We start from the raw sequence: 17,186 nt of genomic DNA, 5'->3' as shown, positions 1-17,186 counted from the left end.
TGTTCCAGGAGTGTGCTGAAACCTCCCTCTCCTTGGAATGGAAATAAAGTTAGAGGTCTTCATTGAAAAACACAGGGCATGATCCATAGTAGGTACATAGTACAGAAAAACACAGGACTAGAAAGAAACACTGTGTTAAGAGTAAGAGACATGGGTCCTTGGCCCAGTTTCACTGTTGACTCCTGTGTGTTCTGGCACAAGTTAATCATACGTCCATCCATGTAACAAACCTTCAAAGAAGAACTGTTTTCTACTATCATCTTCAGGACTGAAGATATATACACAGCAATTAGACATGTTCCCAGATTTGAAGAAACTTACAGGTTAATGAGAGACAAACATAAGAACTATATTTTACACATATAGAAACCAAAGCTAAGGTTTTAATCTCTGGTTTTTAGTTTCCTTATAAATTATATAAAGAAACGGGGAAGGCAATTAGCATGTTAGAGCTTTCTATACGCAAAACACTTTGCCAGTTGCTTTCCATATGTAATTTCTTAATCCTCACAGCAACCTCTGAGTAGGCAGGCGGACTCCACTTCACAGATGATGGGATGCCTTTACTCCACCAGATGTTCCTACAACACTGACCTCACTCGTCCTTGCATAGTGGTAGACTGCATATGTCAATCGCAGCCTAGAACATAACTCCATGCTTAAGAATGTTCACTCCTCCTCTCCTTTCAGCTACTCCTATTTCCTAGAAACTAATACATTAAAATATTCTAACATGGAACTCAGAGGTCTTAAGAAGCCACAGATTAAGGACTAAACTGCTAGAAAAACTGTTTCCCCCTCAAACCAATCACTACCTCTTATTGATACTTTCTTGTCAGTAGAAAGAAGACAAGATGGCAGCCAGTACAATTAGAAAGCAGGTGGCTTTCTATATTTAGCTTTTTTTTTTTTTTTTTTTTTTTTTGGAGTTTTGCTCTTGTTGTCCAGGCTGGAGTGCAATGGCACGATCTTGGCGCACTGCAACCTCTGCCTCCCAGGTTCAAGCCATTCTCCTGCCTCAGCCTCCCAAGTAGCTGGGATTATAGGCGCCCACCACCACACCCGGCTTAATTTTTGTATTTTTAGTAGACGGGGGTTGCACCATGTTGGCCAGGCTGGTCTCAAACTCATGACCTCGGGTGATCCACCCACCTCGGCCTCCTAAAGTGCTGGGATTACAGGCGTGAGCCACCGCACCCAGCCTACAGTTAGCATTTTAAGTGTATACTTTCATGCATTTTCAAAAATGTTCACACCTGTGAACCTATTACCACAAACAAGATTTAGTGCTTCTATTACTCCAAAAAAGTTCCCTTATGCACTCTGATGTTAAACTATCCCTACCTCTAAACCCTCAGGCAGCCACTGATCTGCTATATGTTACTGTGGATTGTCTGTTCTAAAATTTCGTATTAGCAGGCTCTCACAGTATGTACTCTTTCGTACAGGGCTTCTTCCACTTAGCATGTTTTTGAGATTCATCGAAGTTATATGTATCAATAGTTTTATTCCTGAGTTGTACTCCATTGTTTGAATATACCAAAATGTACCCACTCATCTGATAATAATATTTTTGTTGCTTCTAATTTTGGGCAATTATAAATAAAGCTGCTATGAGTATTTGTGTAACAAGTCCTTGCATGAGCAAATGTTTTCATTTATCTTAGGTAAATGCCAAGGAATGCAGTTCATGGTGGTATAATTTAACAAGAAATTTTAATACCTGTTTTCCAAAATGGTTGTCCTCTCTCTGAATGTTTTTGGTTGTTTTTTTTTTTTTTTTTTTTTTTTTGAGACAGAGTCTCGCACTGTTGCCTGGGCTAGAGTGCAGTGGCGCAATCTCAGCTCACTGCAACCTCTGCCTCCCAGGTTCAAGCAATTCTCTTGCCTCAGCCTCCCTAGTAGCTGGGATTATAGGCATCCGCCACCACGCCCAACTAATTTTTTGTATTTTTAGTAGAGACGGGGGTTTCACCATGTTGGCCAGGCTGGTCTTGAACTCCTGACCTTGTGATTCACCCACCTCGGCCTCCCCAAGTGTTGGGATTACAGGCGTGAGCCACTGTGCCCAACCAATAGTCTCTAGTTCTTAACAATGCAGTTTGGTGGCCCAGGTTGAAATTAATAGATGCACAAAACTGAACCATATGTACAAGCTATAAGCTGGTCATGCAAATTCCAACTACAAGTCTGCCATGGACAGAAATCTTTCAATATTTTGAGAAATTTTCCCTGGAATGAGCGGGAACACTTGCACAACATTCTTCTTTGTGCTTCATTTTCTATTTCTTTTCTCCCGACAAATCCCACTAGGACAAGCTGCCATTACTCCTCTTTCTAGACAGCCCACCTAGCTACTCGCTCTACCCCCAATGCAGTGTTTCCCAAAATGTGGCTATGGACCACAGCATTAGTACCAGCACTTACTTAAGAAACAGTGTCTAGCACATCATACAACATGGATGAACCTTGAAGACATTATTCTAACTAAAACAAGCCAGTCCCTAAAGGACAAATACTGTGTAATTCCACTCATATGAGGTACCTAGAGTAGTCAAACTCATAGAGACAGAAGGTAGATTGGTGGTTTCCAGTGGATGGGGAAAGGGGGAAATAGTGGGTTTTTTTTTTTTTTTTTTTTTTTGAGATGGAGTCTTGCTCTGCTGCCCAGGCTGGAGTGCAGTGGCACAATCTCAGCTCACTGCAACCTCCGTCTCCCAGGTTCAAGTGATTCTCATGCCTCGGCCTCCCAAGTACCTGGGATTACAGGCGTGTGCCACCATGCCTGGCTAATTTTTGTATTTTTAGTAGAGATGGGGGGTTTCGCCATGTTGGCCAGTCTGGTCTCGAACTCCTGACCTCCAGTGATCTGCCCACCTCATCCTCCCAAAGTGCTGGGATTATAGGTATGAGCCACCACGCCCGGTGAGAGTTGTTACATGGACACAGCTTGAGGTCTGTAAGATGAAAAAAGTTCTGGAGATGGATGGTGGTGATGGCTGCACAAGAATGTGAATGTACTTAATGCCTCTGAACTATACACTGAAAACTTGAGAAAATGGTAAATTTTATGTATATATTTTTTACAATTAAACTTTTCTTTTTTTTTTTTTTTTGAGACAGAGTCTCTGTCGCCCAGGCTAGAGTGCAATGGCATGATCTCAGCTTACTGCAACCTCCGCCCCCCGGGTTCAAACAATTCTCTTGCCTAAGCCTCCTGAGTAGCCAGGATTACAGGCACACGCCACCACACGCAGCTAATTTTTGTGTTTTTAGTGGAGACGGGGTTTCACCATGTTGGCCAGTCTGGTTTCAAACTCCTGACCTCAAGTGATCCGCCCATCTCGGCCTCCCAAAGTGCTGGGATTACTATGCGTGAGCCACTACGCCCAGCTAATTGCCTATTTCTAAATTTTCAGGTCCCTGTGCCCTACCCCAGACCTACTGAATCAGAACCACCCTCCAACACTTGCAAATACTGTCATAATTAAGTGACCTCTAACTGAAGACCTGAAAGATCAGTATCTGGAAGAAGTTAGACTAACAAAAAGAACACTAGCAGAGAGAACGGGGACGTCAAAAAAAAAAAAATTCATCCAGGAGTCAGCCATGTCAAAGGTGGCTCCACTCAGTGCTCAGCTTGCTCACCAGTGATGTATCACCTAATCTACGGGGCTTGTAAGCTGTCCAGTCAGTTCCAACAGCCCACCCTAGTCCACTCATCTCCGCTTCAGCTCTCCTCTCAACACCACTCAGTGTTGGCAGTGCTGTGGCTGAAGGGACATGGCCGACAGCACTATGTTTACCAATTTCCTGTCCTCTGGCTTCATCTTCTCAAAAAGCAACTATACTGAGGTATAATTTACATACTATAAAATGCAGTCACATTAGTGGACAGTTGACTTTCAACGAATGTATATAGCCATGTATCCATCACCATTGTCAAGATATAACATTTGCACTTCCCGCCATCTTGGAAGCCATAGAGGCCTGCTGGGAACAGGACTTCTAAAAGGAAATATGTGGAAGGCTGTGGTGCAAGCCATTTTTGCTGGCTATAAGCAGGGTATCCGGAACCAATGGGAGCAGGCAGTTCTTCCTAAAATTGAAAGTGTTTATGCCCGAGATGAAACAGAATTCTATTTGGGCAAGAGATGTGCTTATGTATACAAAGCAAAGAACAACACAGTGACTCCTGGTGGCAAACCAAACAACACTGGAGTAATCTGGAGAAAGGTAACTCGGGCCCACAGAACCAGTGGCATAGTTTGTGCCAAATTCTTAAGCACTCTTCCTACTATGGCTATTGGAAACAGAATCCAAGTGATGCTGTACCCCTCAAGGATTTTTTTTTTTGAGACAGAGTCTCACTCTGTCGCCCAGGCTGGAGTGCAGTGGCGCGCAGTCTCTGCTCGCTGCAAGCTCCGCCTCCTGGGTTGACACCATTCTCCTGCCTTAGCCTCCTGAGTAGCTGGGACTACAGGCACTCACCACCACGCCCGGCTATTTTTTATATTTTTAGTAGAGATAGGGTTTCATCGTGTTAGCCAGAATGTTTTTTGTTTGTTTGTTTTGAGACGGAGTCTTGCTCTTGTCACCCAGGCTGGAGTGCAGTGGCGCAATCTTGGCTCACTGCAACCTCCGCCGCCCGGGTTCAACCTTCTCCCTCAGCTTCCTGATTAGCTGGGATTACAAGCACCCGCCACCACGCCCGGCTAATTTTCTGTACTTTTAGCAGAGACGAGGTTTCGCCATGTTGGCCAGGGTGGTCTCAAACTCCTGACCTCAGGTGATCTGCCCGCCTCGACCTCCCAAAATGCTGGGATTACAGGCATGAGCCACCGCGCCCAGCCCCCTTCAAGGATTTAAACTAATGAGAAGTCAATAAATAGAAGTGGATGTGTGCTCTTGAAAAAAAAAAAAGATGTAACATTTGTGTCACCCCAAAAAGTTCCTTCATGCTCCTTTAATCTCTCCCTAGACCTCTCAAGGCAACCACCGATCTACTTTCTGCCACTATGGATTTGTTGTTATTCTCTCTGTAATTTCACATAAATGGAAACAGCTTGGGCTGTTTTGTGTCTGCCTTCTTTCACTCAGCATAAATGTTCCTGAAATTCAAAGTTAGGTGTTATCAGTAGTCTTTTCATTTTTATTGTTGAAGAGTATTCTGTTGTACAGATATACTACAATTTGTTTCTCTCTTTGCCTGTTGAAGGACATTTCAGTTGTTTCTCCAAGAAATACAGCTTCTTTAAACATTTGTGTGGATGCATGTTATATTTTATCTTGGACAAATGCCTAAGATGGTATGGTCACATGGTTAAGTGTATGTGTACCTTTATTAAAATAAATCAGTTTCTTTCTTTTTTTAATGTGTTTTGTTCTTGTTGTTGTTGTTGAGACTGCGTCTCGCTCTGCCGCCCAGGCTGGAGTGCAGCAGTGCAATCTCGGCTCACCACAGCCTCCGCCTCCCAAGTTCAAGCAATTCTCCTGCCTCAGCCTCCCAAGTAGCTTGGATTACAGGTGCTCACCACCATGGCTGGCGGCTAATTTTTGTATTTTTAGTAGAGGGGGGCTTCACCATGTTGGGTCAGGCTGGTTTCGAACTCCTGACCTCATGATCCACCCCCCCACCCCCCCCCCAACCCCTCGGCCTCCCAAAGTGCTGGGATTACAGGCATGAGCCACTGCACCCAGCAATAAATCAGTTTCTTTTATAGTAAAACTCATATGCAGCTGGCCAGTCCTGGCTTTAGGCATATGCATATGCACTGTTCACTGTTCCAATGAATAGTGACACCGGAGACTGGGTAACTAAGTGCTGGTTGAGGCTCTTAGCTGCGCTTCCAGGGTGACTATGACTATTGTCCATCACAGCTATAGGCAATAGGTGTAGCAAGACCAAAAAGAGGGTAGGAGTTGCTGCCTCACCCACCAAACTAAACAAAGACTTTTAATAAAAGATTTAACATGTTATTAAAAGGCTTTTACACGAAAACAAAACATACAAAAAAGAGGAAGCAACAGCCTTTGGATTATATCTAAAATTCAAAGCAAAATAACTAGCAAATAACTTCTTACCTCTGTGCATGATCTTGTGCTTCTCCCTCAGATATGTCAGGCCTTTTATTACCTAGAGGAAAGGGAATGTAAAAGAAAAGAAAATACTGGTGATTAGAAAAATACTCAATCTATTTTAAAATACTCTAGGAAAATACTTCATTTATCATCATCACAAATTTGCCTTCCTCCTTTGAGATGCAGTTTCACTCTTGTTGCCCAGGCTGGAACGCAATGGCGCGATCTCGGCTCACCACAACCTCCACCTCCCGGGTTCAAGTGATTCTCCTGCCTCAGCCCCCTGAGTAGCTGGGATTACAGGCATGCGCTACCACCCCCGGCTAATTTTGTATTTTTAGTAGAGACGGGGTTTCTCCATGTTTGTCGGGCTAGTCTCGAACTCCTGACCTCAGGTGATCCACCCACCTTGGCCTCCCAAAGTGCTGGGATTATAGGTGTAAGCCACCGTGCCTGGGCTTTTTTTTTTTTTTTTTTGAGACAAGAGTTTTGCTCTTGTTGCCCAGGCTGGAGTGCAGTGGCGTGATCTCAGCTCACCACAACCACCCCCTCCCGGGTTCAAGCGATTCTCTTGCCTCAGCCTCCCGAGTAGCTGGGATTACAGGCATGCACCAACACCCCCGGCTAATTTTGTATTTTTAATAGAGATGGGGGTTTCTCCATGTTGGTCAGGCTGGTCTCGAACTCCCAACCTCAGGTGATCTGCCCGCCTCCGCCTCCCAAAGTGCTGGGATGACAAGCATGAGCCACCGCGCCCGGCCCCTTATTTTTTACTCTTGTTTCATTTTCTTAACCTGCCTTATCAAGCAACCATCTTTTTACATGGTATAAAGAGTTGTTTTGTTTTGAGACAGGGTCTTACTCTGTCGCCCAGACTAAAGTGCAATGGCACAATCATGGATTATGGCTTACTGCAGCCTCTCAAGTGATCTTCCCACCTCAGCTTCCCAAGTAGCTGGGACTACACGTGTGCACCACCACGCCCAGCTATTTATTTTTATTTTTTTGTAGAAGCGAGGTCTCATCATGTTGCCCAGGCTAGAGCTGAACTCCTGGGCTCAAGCAGTCCTCCCGCCTTGGCCTCGCAAAGTGCTGGGATTACAGGTGCGAGCCACTGTGCCTGGCCCCTGTTTTTCAAGACATACAGATTTTAATATAAAGAAAGTCACTTTTCTCATTCTAATGTGAGAGAGAATAGTGTATATAGACTCCAGACAGGGAAGAGTCTAGTGAGAAAATACCACTTTTCTTATAAACTTTCCCCTCATTGACTTCCCATCTTCCTCTCTTGTCCATTTCTTACCGACTCATTAACTTATCAATGAGGAACTTAGAAGAAAAACTTCATAACATACTCACAGCAATGCTAACTTTTCCTAAAATTTGTTCAGGAATTCTTCCAGCTTTCTTCAGGACTTGATCCAGAGAACCTCCATCCTAAGAACGAGAATACCAGACCAGTTAGTGACAATGTTCTATTCTTTCGAGTGATAACTTTCGGCTGAGGCTGAGGCAGGAGAATGGCATGAACCTGGGAGGCGGAGCTTGCAGTGAGCCGAGATTGCACCACTGCACTCAGCCTGGGCGACACAGCGAGACTCTGTCTCCAAAAAAAAAAAAAAAAAAAAAAAAATACACACACAAAAAAACCCCAGAAGGCTGGGTTCAGAGAACTTCAGGACAGCTGAACACATGGAGGTTCCTGGAGGGTGGTGTGCCCAGGGAAGGCATGGAAGCTTCGTACCCCACTCCCATACCTTGTCCTATGTGTCTCTTCATCTGTGTCCTTTGCAATGTCCTTTATAATAAACCAGTAAAATTAAGTGTTTCCCTGAGTTGAGTGTGCCAATCCAGCAAATTAATCTAACTCAAAGATAGGATCATGGGAGTCCCAACTTAAAGCCAGTCAGTCAGACATTTTGGAGGCCCAGACTGGCAACTGGTGGTGGTGCAGTCTTGGGGACTGAGCCCTGAACCCACGGGATCTGACATGATCATCTGGTAGTGTCAGAATTAAACAGGAGGACACCCAGCTGGTGTCCACTGCTTAGAGTGTAGAGAAAATCCCTCCACACTTTTGGTCACATAAGTCTTCTATGTTGATTGTTGTGGTGTGACAGTAAAGGAAAAACACGATCTGGGAGTTTTTCCCAACATTACAATGAAACCATAACTGCCTAAGAAAGTGATACAGACATGCAGAAGAAGGGAGAAGTAATTCTGACTTCACTTAAAAGATGGCATTTGAGCTGAATATTACTCAAAGGATGAACATGATTTCTATACCTGGAAAAGGGGAGGAGAAAAGGGGAGAAGAACAGAGCACTGCAATAAGATCAAAGCAGGGACGCATCACGCTGCTGAGTACTCCTGGGATGATGTGGTCATTTCACTGTTGGTGCATGAAGAGATGCAGTGACAGATCAAGCTAGAAATGGCCGGCTGTGACCAGAACCCCACCAAGGAACCGGGACTTGACTTTATGGAGTCAGAAGTAAAAGAATCCAACCTGAGTGTTTAAAGATGAGAATCACAGCAGCTGAGGGAGACAAACAAGACTCTGGAGGCAGAGAGACTGGTAAGGAGATGAGATGACATGCATGGGGTGCTGGACAGAGGCAGTGGAAAGAGAGCACAAGAGACGATGCAAGTATGGTGTGAAGCCAGGCTCTGCAGGGCTCACATACCAGGGGCTCCCATTAAGGGGTTCTACATTTTAACCTGCGATCTTGAAGAAATGCCTCGCTAAGGGGATCCTGATGTATCAAGGCAGAAATAGATTAATTTCCCCTATGGCTTCAGGTGTAGCCAGTTACCACTTGCAACTTAAAATTACTCTCAGATGTAGACCTAATTCCTGAAAACTCAAAACAAATTTTCTAAAGTATCCTGTCTATATTGAGCAGTTATCATCATCTTCTATCATTTATCAAATGCCTCTGTATATGTAAGAACTAGGTTTTTTTTTTTTTGTCTTTTTTTAAACCTGTAAGATAAAGATAGAGCACACTCTCTCCTTAGGGAGACAGAATATATTCATAAGAGGTAAGGCATTTTAAATCCTCCTCTGAAACAAGGCAGGGAACAAACAGTTGAATGAAGAGAACAGACAATGCTACTGATGCTCAGAGGAGGAAGTGATCCTCCTGCCTCAGCCTTCCGTGTAGTTGGGACCACAGGTACGTGCCACCCCACCCAGCTATTTTTGATTTTTTTTGTAGATGGGGAGTCTCACTTTGTTGCCCAGGCTGGCCTCGAACTCATGGGCTCAAGCAATTCTCCTGCCTCAGCCTCCCAAACTGCTGGGATTACAAGTGTGACTCACTGCGCTCAGCCAGCACTACCTCTCAACTGACCCTAAATGCAGCCTAGGACAGGGGGCAGCCCAGATAACTGTCTTGGTTTACACTTCCCCTGGGGGTTGGTAAGAGAAATATCTCTATTAAAAAGGAAAAAACAAACCAGGTGCAGTGGCTCATGCCTGTAATCCCAAATCTTTGGGAGGCCAAGGCAGGAGGATTGCTTGAAGGCAGGAGGATCGCTTGAGGCCAGGAGTTCAAGACCAGCCTGGGCCACATAGTAGTAAGACTCCATCACTACAAAAAATAAAAATTAGCTGGGCATGGTGATGCACATCTGTTGTCCTCCTGCTACTTGGGAGGCTAAGGCGGGAGGACTGCTTGAGCCCAGAAGCTCAAAGTTATAGTGACCTATGATCATGCCACCACACTCCAGCCTGGGCAACAGAGCAAGACCGTATCTGTAAAATTAATCAGTTAATTTTAAAACAAAAACGAAACATTGGCTCTCTTCCCTTTAACCTCCACAGAGCTACAAGCAGAGTATAGTGTGAACGATGGAATTACAAAATGTAAGGGGCATACGCCAGTCAGGATTCCCCAGGGTTGCCTGCAACTAACCATACAACTTTCTAATTCTAATTCACTGTTGCCAAGTCCTTGCCTTAAGCTGCTGAAATTGTGCTTATTTTTAGAAGCCAATTATTAACTAAGTCAATGGTGCTTTTGTGAAGGTTTTCTATGGAAGAGACAAATGCTTTATGAAAATAACAGTTCAAAAGCTTTTATTCCTGCACAAGAACCATTAACTCTGGGTCCCTAGTTCTCTGGTTGCTCAGCTACCAAGCTGAGCAGGAATCTACTTCCCCAAAGATAAAAGCATTCCTGTTCTGATCAGAGAGCATTAATTTCCCTCCTTGGGTCTCAAAATTCAGACTGGGCAGTGCACACAGAGCTTATTTCTAGGAAAGATCAGCCCCTGGCTGAGTGCTTTAGAAGATAGGGCTCAACCAATGCTGATGACACAAATTTACTTTAAAACACATTCCCAGGGCCAGGCGTGGTGGCTCACACCTCTAATCCCAGCACTTTGAGAGGCCGAGACAGGCGGATTGCTTGAGCCCAAGAGTTCAAGACCAGCACAGGCAACATAGTGAAACCCCATTTCTTCTAAAAATACAAAAATGAGCCAGGCATAGTGGCATGTGCCTGCAGTCCCAGCTACTCAGGAGGCTGAGGTGGGAAGATCGCTTGGGCCCAGGAGGCAGAGGTTGCAGTGAGCTGAGATTGCACCACTGTACTCCAGCATGGGCAAAAGTGCAAGACCCTGTCTCAAAAACAAACAAACAAAAACAGAACCCCACGCGCCCCCCAAAATTGATCGGAGCAATGGATATGTGGTAAACCAAATATCTCAAAACATAAGTTGTAGAATCTAGGTGGTGGGTGTACGAGTGTACACTTCCTTCAGGTTTTCCTGCATGCTTGAATTTTTTTTTTTTTTTTTTTTTTGAGATGGAGTTTTGCTCTTGTCACCCAGGCAGGAGTGCAATGGCGTGGTCTCAGCTCACTGCAACCTCTGCCTCCTGGTTTCAAGTGATTCTCCTGCCTCAGCTTCCTGAGTAGCTGGGATTATAGGCACCTGCCTCCACGCCAGCTAATTTTTGTAATTTTTTTTTTTGAGACTGAGTTTTGCCTTTGTTGTCCAGGCTGGAGTGCAATGACACAATCTCAGCTCACCACAACCTCCACCTTCCGGGTTGAAGTGATTCTCCTGCTTCAGCCTCCCAAGTAGCTGGGATTACAGGCATGTGCCACCACGCCTGGCTAATTTTGCATTTTTAGTAGAGACGGTGTTTCTCCATGCTGGTCAAGCTGGTCTCGAACTCCTGACCTCAGGTGATCTGCCCGCCTTAGCCTCCCAAAGTGCTGGAATCACAGGCATAAGCTACCGTGTCTGGCCATTTTTGTAATTTTTAATAGAGATGGGTTTTCACCATGTTGGCCAGGCTGGTCTTGAACTCCTGAACTCAGGTGATTCACTCACTTCAGCCTCCCAAAGTGCTGGAATTACAGGCGTAAGCAACCATGCCCAGCCTGTGAAAATTTTCATAATAAAGTGTTGGGAAAATAATATTCATGACACAAAACTCATGCAAAGACTGTGACAGAGAGAGGACCAAAGACCTTCAGAAGCTGGGATGTGGCTATTGAACAGAGGTCTCTCTACCTGACAACACCTTTGAAAAACTGAAGCTGAGGCAAAGCAGAAGGTCCAAGGGAAGCAGCAGCCCACAGTCAGAATTTTCCATCCAGAGGAAGCCAGGGCAGGGCCTTTCCTGCAACAGGACCTGCTCAGGAACAAGGAAGGGCTGAGAGTGCCCAGAGCTGAAGCAGAAAGCCACTCTGGCTCTCATGGCTGCCCGGTCTTCAGGCCACAGCTGCTTCCTACATGATCCCATCTAGACGCTCCAGCAGCACCTGAGCCTCTTCACTACCATTGACTGACTATTCCAGCTGCCCTCTGGGTCTATGTACACCCAGGGCCAAAAGGTCCTATGGCAGGCTCCAAGGCCTAACCCTCCCCCATCGAGTCCCAAGCCTGACCAGGTCTTCCCCCATCCTGGCCACTCTCATTCAGTCACTCAACACATACCACCTAACAGGTGCCAGACACTGTGCTTGGCCCTTGAAACATTTTCCCCTCCCAGTCTCATGCTCTCCACGGTAACTCCAGAGACTTGTGCAGGAACATCTCACTATTTCCAGAGAGCCAAATCCATGGCGGGAAAAACTGACCTGCAGTCACTGGAAATGGGCTAAGAGAATGGGAAACCAACTCCAGTCATTTCCAGTGTCATTTTCTCCTGAAGGAGGAGGAAGGCTTGAAGGAAGGGGAGGACATGGCAAGGGCACAAGAGATGTGATCAACAACTGTAAGTTCAAAGTGAATAAAGAATTCCAGAATAAGGATGCCACCTAGCATCTCAAAAAAGGTCAATGTAAATGAAGAAGCCTCCTAGTATCTCAAAAGAGGTCAACGTAAGAAAAATAAAAAGATTGGTTGGGCACGGTGGCTCATGCCTGTAATCCCAGCACTTTGGGAGGCCGAGGCGGGCAGATCATGAGGTCAGGAGTTCAAGACCAGCCTGGCCAACATGGTGAAACCCCATCTCTAGTAATGATAGAAAAAAATTAGCGGAGCGTGGTGGTGCGCACCTGTAATCCCAGCTACTCTGGAAGCTGAGGCAGGGGAGTCACTTGAACCTGGGAGGTGGAGGTTGCAGTGAGCCGACATTGCGCCACTGCACTCCAGCCTGGGTGACAGGGCGAGACTCTGTCTAAAAAAAAAAAAAGAAAAAGAAAAGAAAGAAAAAAGAAAAAAAAAGAAAGGGGAAAAAACCCTTCATCACCCTAAAAAATAAAAAAAAAAAAATTAAAAAAAAAAAAAAAAAAGAACACAAGAGACCCAAGGGATAAGAAACAGCTCCCTGAGGGGAAGCCAAGACCCAAGCAGAAAATAATCAGCACTCCAGGCCAAGCACTAGGACCAAGCCAGAAATGTTCATATGCTTCCCACAGAGAATGCTCTGCTCTCATTGAGGAAAGAAGGAACAAGCACTTTCTCTAACCTTTAGATGTGCAGAAGACGTTTTTAGGATTTAGGTTCCATATGGCACCCACAAATGTCAGCAGATGCCTATAACAGTGAGTGGATGCAGCACTTCGTGATCATTACAATGAAGAGAGGTTCAAAATAATGGAGGCACAAGTAGAGAATCCTCCCAGGAGGGTTATTCTAAAGTTCATTAAGGCTGCGCACCAGGATCCCTATTCTGGAGGTCAGGGCAGGTCTCAAGTATCAGGAATAAAATGGTGTAGGAGCTGAGAGACACAATACTGGACTGAAAGCACAACAGCCACCAAGTGTGCAGACTCACGTCAGCCCTCATCTCTAAGCCATCAGCCCAGGGAGAATAAAGCAAAGACTAATACTTGCAGAATTCCCTAAGTTGCACAGTGTGTTGGAAGACTTATATCTGAAGAAAAGGAGGGACTCCAAGAACATAGTGGTAAAATGACTGGCAGCTAACATGCATATGATTAATTAGCCCATGAATGCCCTCTCTCTCCATTGCCCTCTCCTTCCACTAACGTGCATCATACAGAAACCCAGAGAAACCCTTCAGGCTGTCCTTACAGTAGATTATGTCATCTTTATAACCCCAGAGCCTTGCACCTAGCATACAGCATTGTACACAAGAAATGGATTTAAACTGTATTTACCAGATTTTACTTATATCACATCTTAGGGTAATCAGAATCAAAAAAACTATGAGAGGTGCTCTAGGTACACCCACCAGGAATACTGCCCACTTCCTTCAAGAGAGGCAAGGACCTAGAAAGGAGGCCTGCCATCTTGTGAATATCCCAAGCTCCACAGTTAGACTTCCCAGATGCCCTAGATAGTGATGTGGATCCCAGGAGCAGCAGGGAGGTAGCTGGTCACCTCCCAGACCAAAGATTAGGCCAGAGCCACCCAACTCTTAAGGCCATTGCTCCAGAGGCTGAGAGGGTGTCACATACCATGTGCTCCATGCAGATACTGATCTCGCCATCGCTGTAGAATGCACCATAGAAGCCCACGATGTACGGAGAGTTGCACTCATGCAGAACCTGCAGCTCCCTTATGATCTGGTTCCGGATTGCGGGTTTGATCTCCAGATGAATTAGCTGGAGAAAGGTGGAAGAGAGAGAGGTTTTATGAAAGAAAGAGGGAGGAAGGGATGAAAGATATAGTCTTGTTAAATGTTTAAGCTCTTTAAGGTAGAGGGAGGAGAAACAGGTTAAGTTGTTACAAACAAGTTTCTGCTCAACCAAGAAATGAGTGTCATTGTACTAAGGCAGGCATTGGCACTGGAGGCTGTTCCAGCTGTGCCTCGGCTCCTGGGAGCCTAGACAGGAACAAAGTTAAGGGAGGGCTTACTCCAAGAGAGGCTTTGGAGCTCAGATATGAAGAGAAATTGACCTTGAGGACTTGGTTCACACTCAAGAGTTGTGAAAGTAGAAGGGTATGAGGAACTCAGGTATGCTAACCTAGGCTGCCCAAAAGATTCTTCCTTGAGCTCAGGAGCCTGATGTGGTTGAGACTAAGCCAAAGTCTAAGGTGCTACCTTATGTCATCCTAACATTTTCCCTTGTTCCAGCTGGGGAGACAAGTGACAGTCACATTAAATAGTTACATAGTAAGGTTGAACTTCTAAAAAAATCCCACAGACAGCGAGTGTCAGAGAACATGGATGCAGTGGTTACCAGTGTGGGCTGGGGCACCTGGTAAAAGCTAGACAAGAGGTGGACCTAGAAAATGGGCACTGTTTGAAAAGACAGAAGGAACAGCACACAAAAAAATTATGGGCACAGGAGTGAACACCATGTGCAAAAAAACATTGAAGAGCCCAACCTCTCTGGAGCAAGGGGCTGTATTCCAAAAGAGGACCAAGGGTAGATAGGAAAGGGAAGTCCAACTCTACAAGTACATGCTATGATAGGAGTTCAGATGCTATAATGCAGGAAGATAAAGGGGATTCACTGGCAGGGCTGGAGCACAAGTGGGAAACAACTTGAAATCCTTGTTTTGTGCATCGCTGGGGCTGGGTGAATGAAAGCAGCTTCTCCAGCACTTGATAAGTAATAAACAGGTATCCTGGCATTCCTTCCACAGCACACAGAAGGCTAAAAAAGAGTCACTTATTATTTTCCAGATGGGATGGGGATTAATACACTAACACGTCATTAGTGTGTTTATCCATAATCTAATTGATAACAAGCATTCAAAATTCAAACAGCACGGCTGGGCACGGTGGCTCACACCTGTAATCCCAGCACTTTGTGGGGCTGAGGCGGGCGTATCACCTGAGGTCAGGAGTTCGAGATCAGCTTGACCAACATGGAGAAACCCTGTCTCTACTAAAAATACAAAAAAATTAGCCATGCATGGTGGCGCATGCCTGTAATCCCAGCTACTCAGGAGGCTGAGGCAGGAGAATCGTTTGAACCCAGGAGATGGAGGTTGCACACCAGCCTGGGCAACAAGAATGAAATTCCGTCTTAAAAAAAAAAAAAAAAAAAAAAATTCAAACAGCACAAAAAGGTATTGAGTAAAATCAGTCTTCCTTCTACCCTGGTCCCCAGGCTTCTAAGTACCCTGAGAAATAATCCAATTACCTGTTAATCAAGGCAAACTCACCTTTCTGGCCATGACCAGGCCAGAAGGCTTGTGGGAGACCTTGAACACCACACCGCCATTGCCAGCCCCCAGCTCACTGATCTTCTCAAAGTCGTCATCCTTCAGTTCTCCCACCTTCTGCTTCTGGGTAAGAAAGGCCTCAAGGCGCTTTCGCTGCTGCTCATCAAGCTCTAGCTCCTCCAGCTTCTTCTGCAAGGCCTCCAAGTTGGTCCTGTTCCAAAGTGGGGAGCACAAGTCAATACTGTCACCAGAGAAGTCAACCCAAAGAAGTACTCCTATCATGGAAAGAAAGCTCCAGGTCTGGGGCCAGACAGAGAATCAAAGTGAGAGGCTAGAGAGGAGGCCCCCTCCCACTGTGGCTCTGCCCACTTCACTCCAGCCACCCGGGATGACTATCACCAACATGCTTTACCTCTCAGGGCTTCAATTTCCTCATTTATAAAGTGAAAAAATTAGGTCTTTCTCACTCAGTATGCTGCAAGTCAATGAGAGGAACAAAAGAACCTACTAAAATCCAGAATGAGCCACCTTAATTTGCTTTAAAACCCCAGTTTAAAAAGCCCCACTACTGTTGGTTTTATTGTTTTTACCATACACAAAATAAAATACCCTAAATTCACTAAAATGAAATCAAACCATCTTTAAACTGAATCACAACAGTAGAAATCCTCATTTTCAATGTAATCAGGTCCAGGAACCAGGTTAATCAAAAAAGTCACAGCAAAAAATCATAAAAATTACATACCTAAAATTCTTATTTTTACATAATGTATATAAATCTGCATTCATTCGCCCATTCTTTAACATAGGGCAAGACTCTTTGAATAAGAGTCCAAAGAGGACCCACTGGTTAAGAGGTCCACATCATCCTTCACACATGGACCAGAACATAATACATTGTCGACAATTTCCTATTCCCGATTTGTTAAAGCTGGTTAAAGTTATATTGTGATTACTTGCAGAGTAATCACAATATAAAATTTTAGAGTTTTATGATTTTCCCCAATCTTAATGTTCATCTAGTTTGACAGTAATGTGTTTTAGTGACTTGGACTTACGAGTCTTTCCACAGCTTTTAACTAGTGTTCATAGGGCGAAAAAAATCACTTCATTTGCAGTTACATTTCATCAGTTTATCTGATACCTAAATACATTACTTAACTACAATACCAGCTACAGCTGAACAAATGGGTTTGGGAACAAGCTGGCTCTTGGTAAGCACATAATTCAGCCAGTGGGTGCTGAAGTGAGTGGGTATGGCAGAGAGCAGCCTGCCTGCAGTGCATTCAGCATGCTGTGGGCACTGCTCAAGAGTGTTTCATCCAGGGAACTGAAAAGTGTTCATCACTCCTGTGAGTTGGTTAGCAGGAAGGTGGTAAGAGAGTTTCCACTGTGTTTCACTGGATTTCATTGGGTTTCAAATTGAAGTCCCGGGAGGTGAAGCATGTCAGTGACAATTGTGTGGGGTGGCTGGAGTGACACAGGTGACAAGATAGGCCTTCGTTATACATCATCATGTTGGTGTTCCTGCCAACACACACACACCCCAGTTCTGAGCT

At 44.9% G+C, this 17,186-nt stretch overlaps 2 protein-coding genes across 2 annotated transcripts in view; one reads left to right on the top strand and one right to left on the bottom strand.

The window, feature by feature from the left end:
- The window catches only part of MAP2K1 (mitogen-activated protein kinase kinase 1), a 102,532-nt gene that overhangs the window by 38,297 nt on the left and 47,049 nt on the right, over positions 1 to 17,186 (bottom strand). The window contains exons 2-5 of the mRNA XM_004056369.5: positions 15,628 to 15,838; positions 13,968 to 14,114; positions 7,441 to 7,518; positions 6,085 to 6,136 (exon numbers count right to left, since the gene is read on the bottom strand). Of these exons, the coding sequence (XP_004056417.1) occupies positions 6,085 to 6,136; positions 7,441 to 7,518; positions 13,968 to 14,114; positions 15,628 to 15,838 (488 nt within the window). The remainder of the gene's footprint in view (positions 1 to 6,084; positions 6,137 to 7,440; positions 7,519 to 13,967; positions 14,115 to 15,627; positions 15,839 to 17,186) is intronic.
- Positions 4,021 to 4,341, top strand: LOC109023337 (large ribosomal subunit protein eL33-like; the record flags this gene model as incomplete). Its single annotated transcript, XM_055364041.1, has 1 exon — positions 4,021 to 4,341. A coding segment is annotated over exon 1 (321 nt), but the record flags the coding sequence as incomplete, so codon positions are not given.

This window comes from Gorilla gorilla, chromosome 16 (genome assembly GCF_029281585.2).
Source record: "Gorilla gorilla gorilla isolate KB3781 chromosome 16, NHGRI_mGorGor1-v2.1_pri, whole genome shotgun sequence".
In the NCBI taxonomy this organism is placed as follows: Eukaryota; Metazoa; Chordata; class Mammalia; order Primates; family Hominidae; genus Gorilla; species Gorilla gorilla.
The sequence above is the reverse complement of the archived record's forward strand: the minus strand, read 5'-3'. Positions and strand labels throughout refer to the sequence as shown.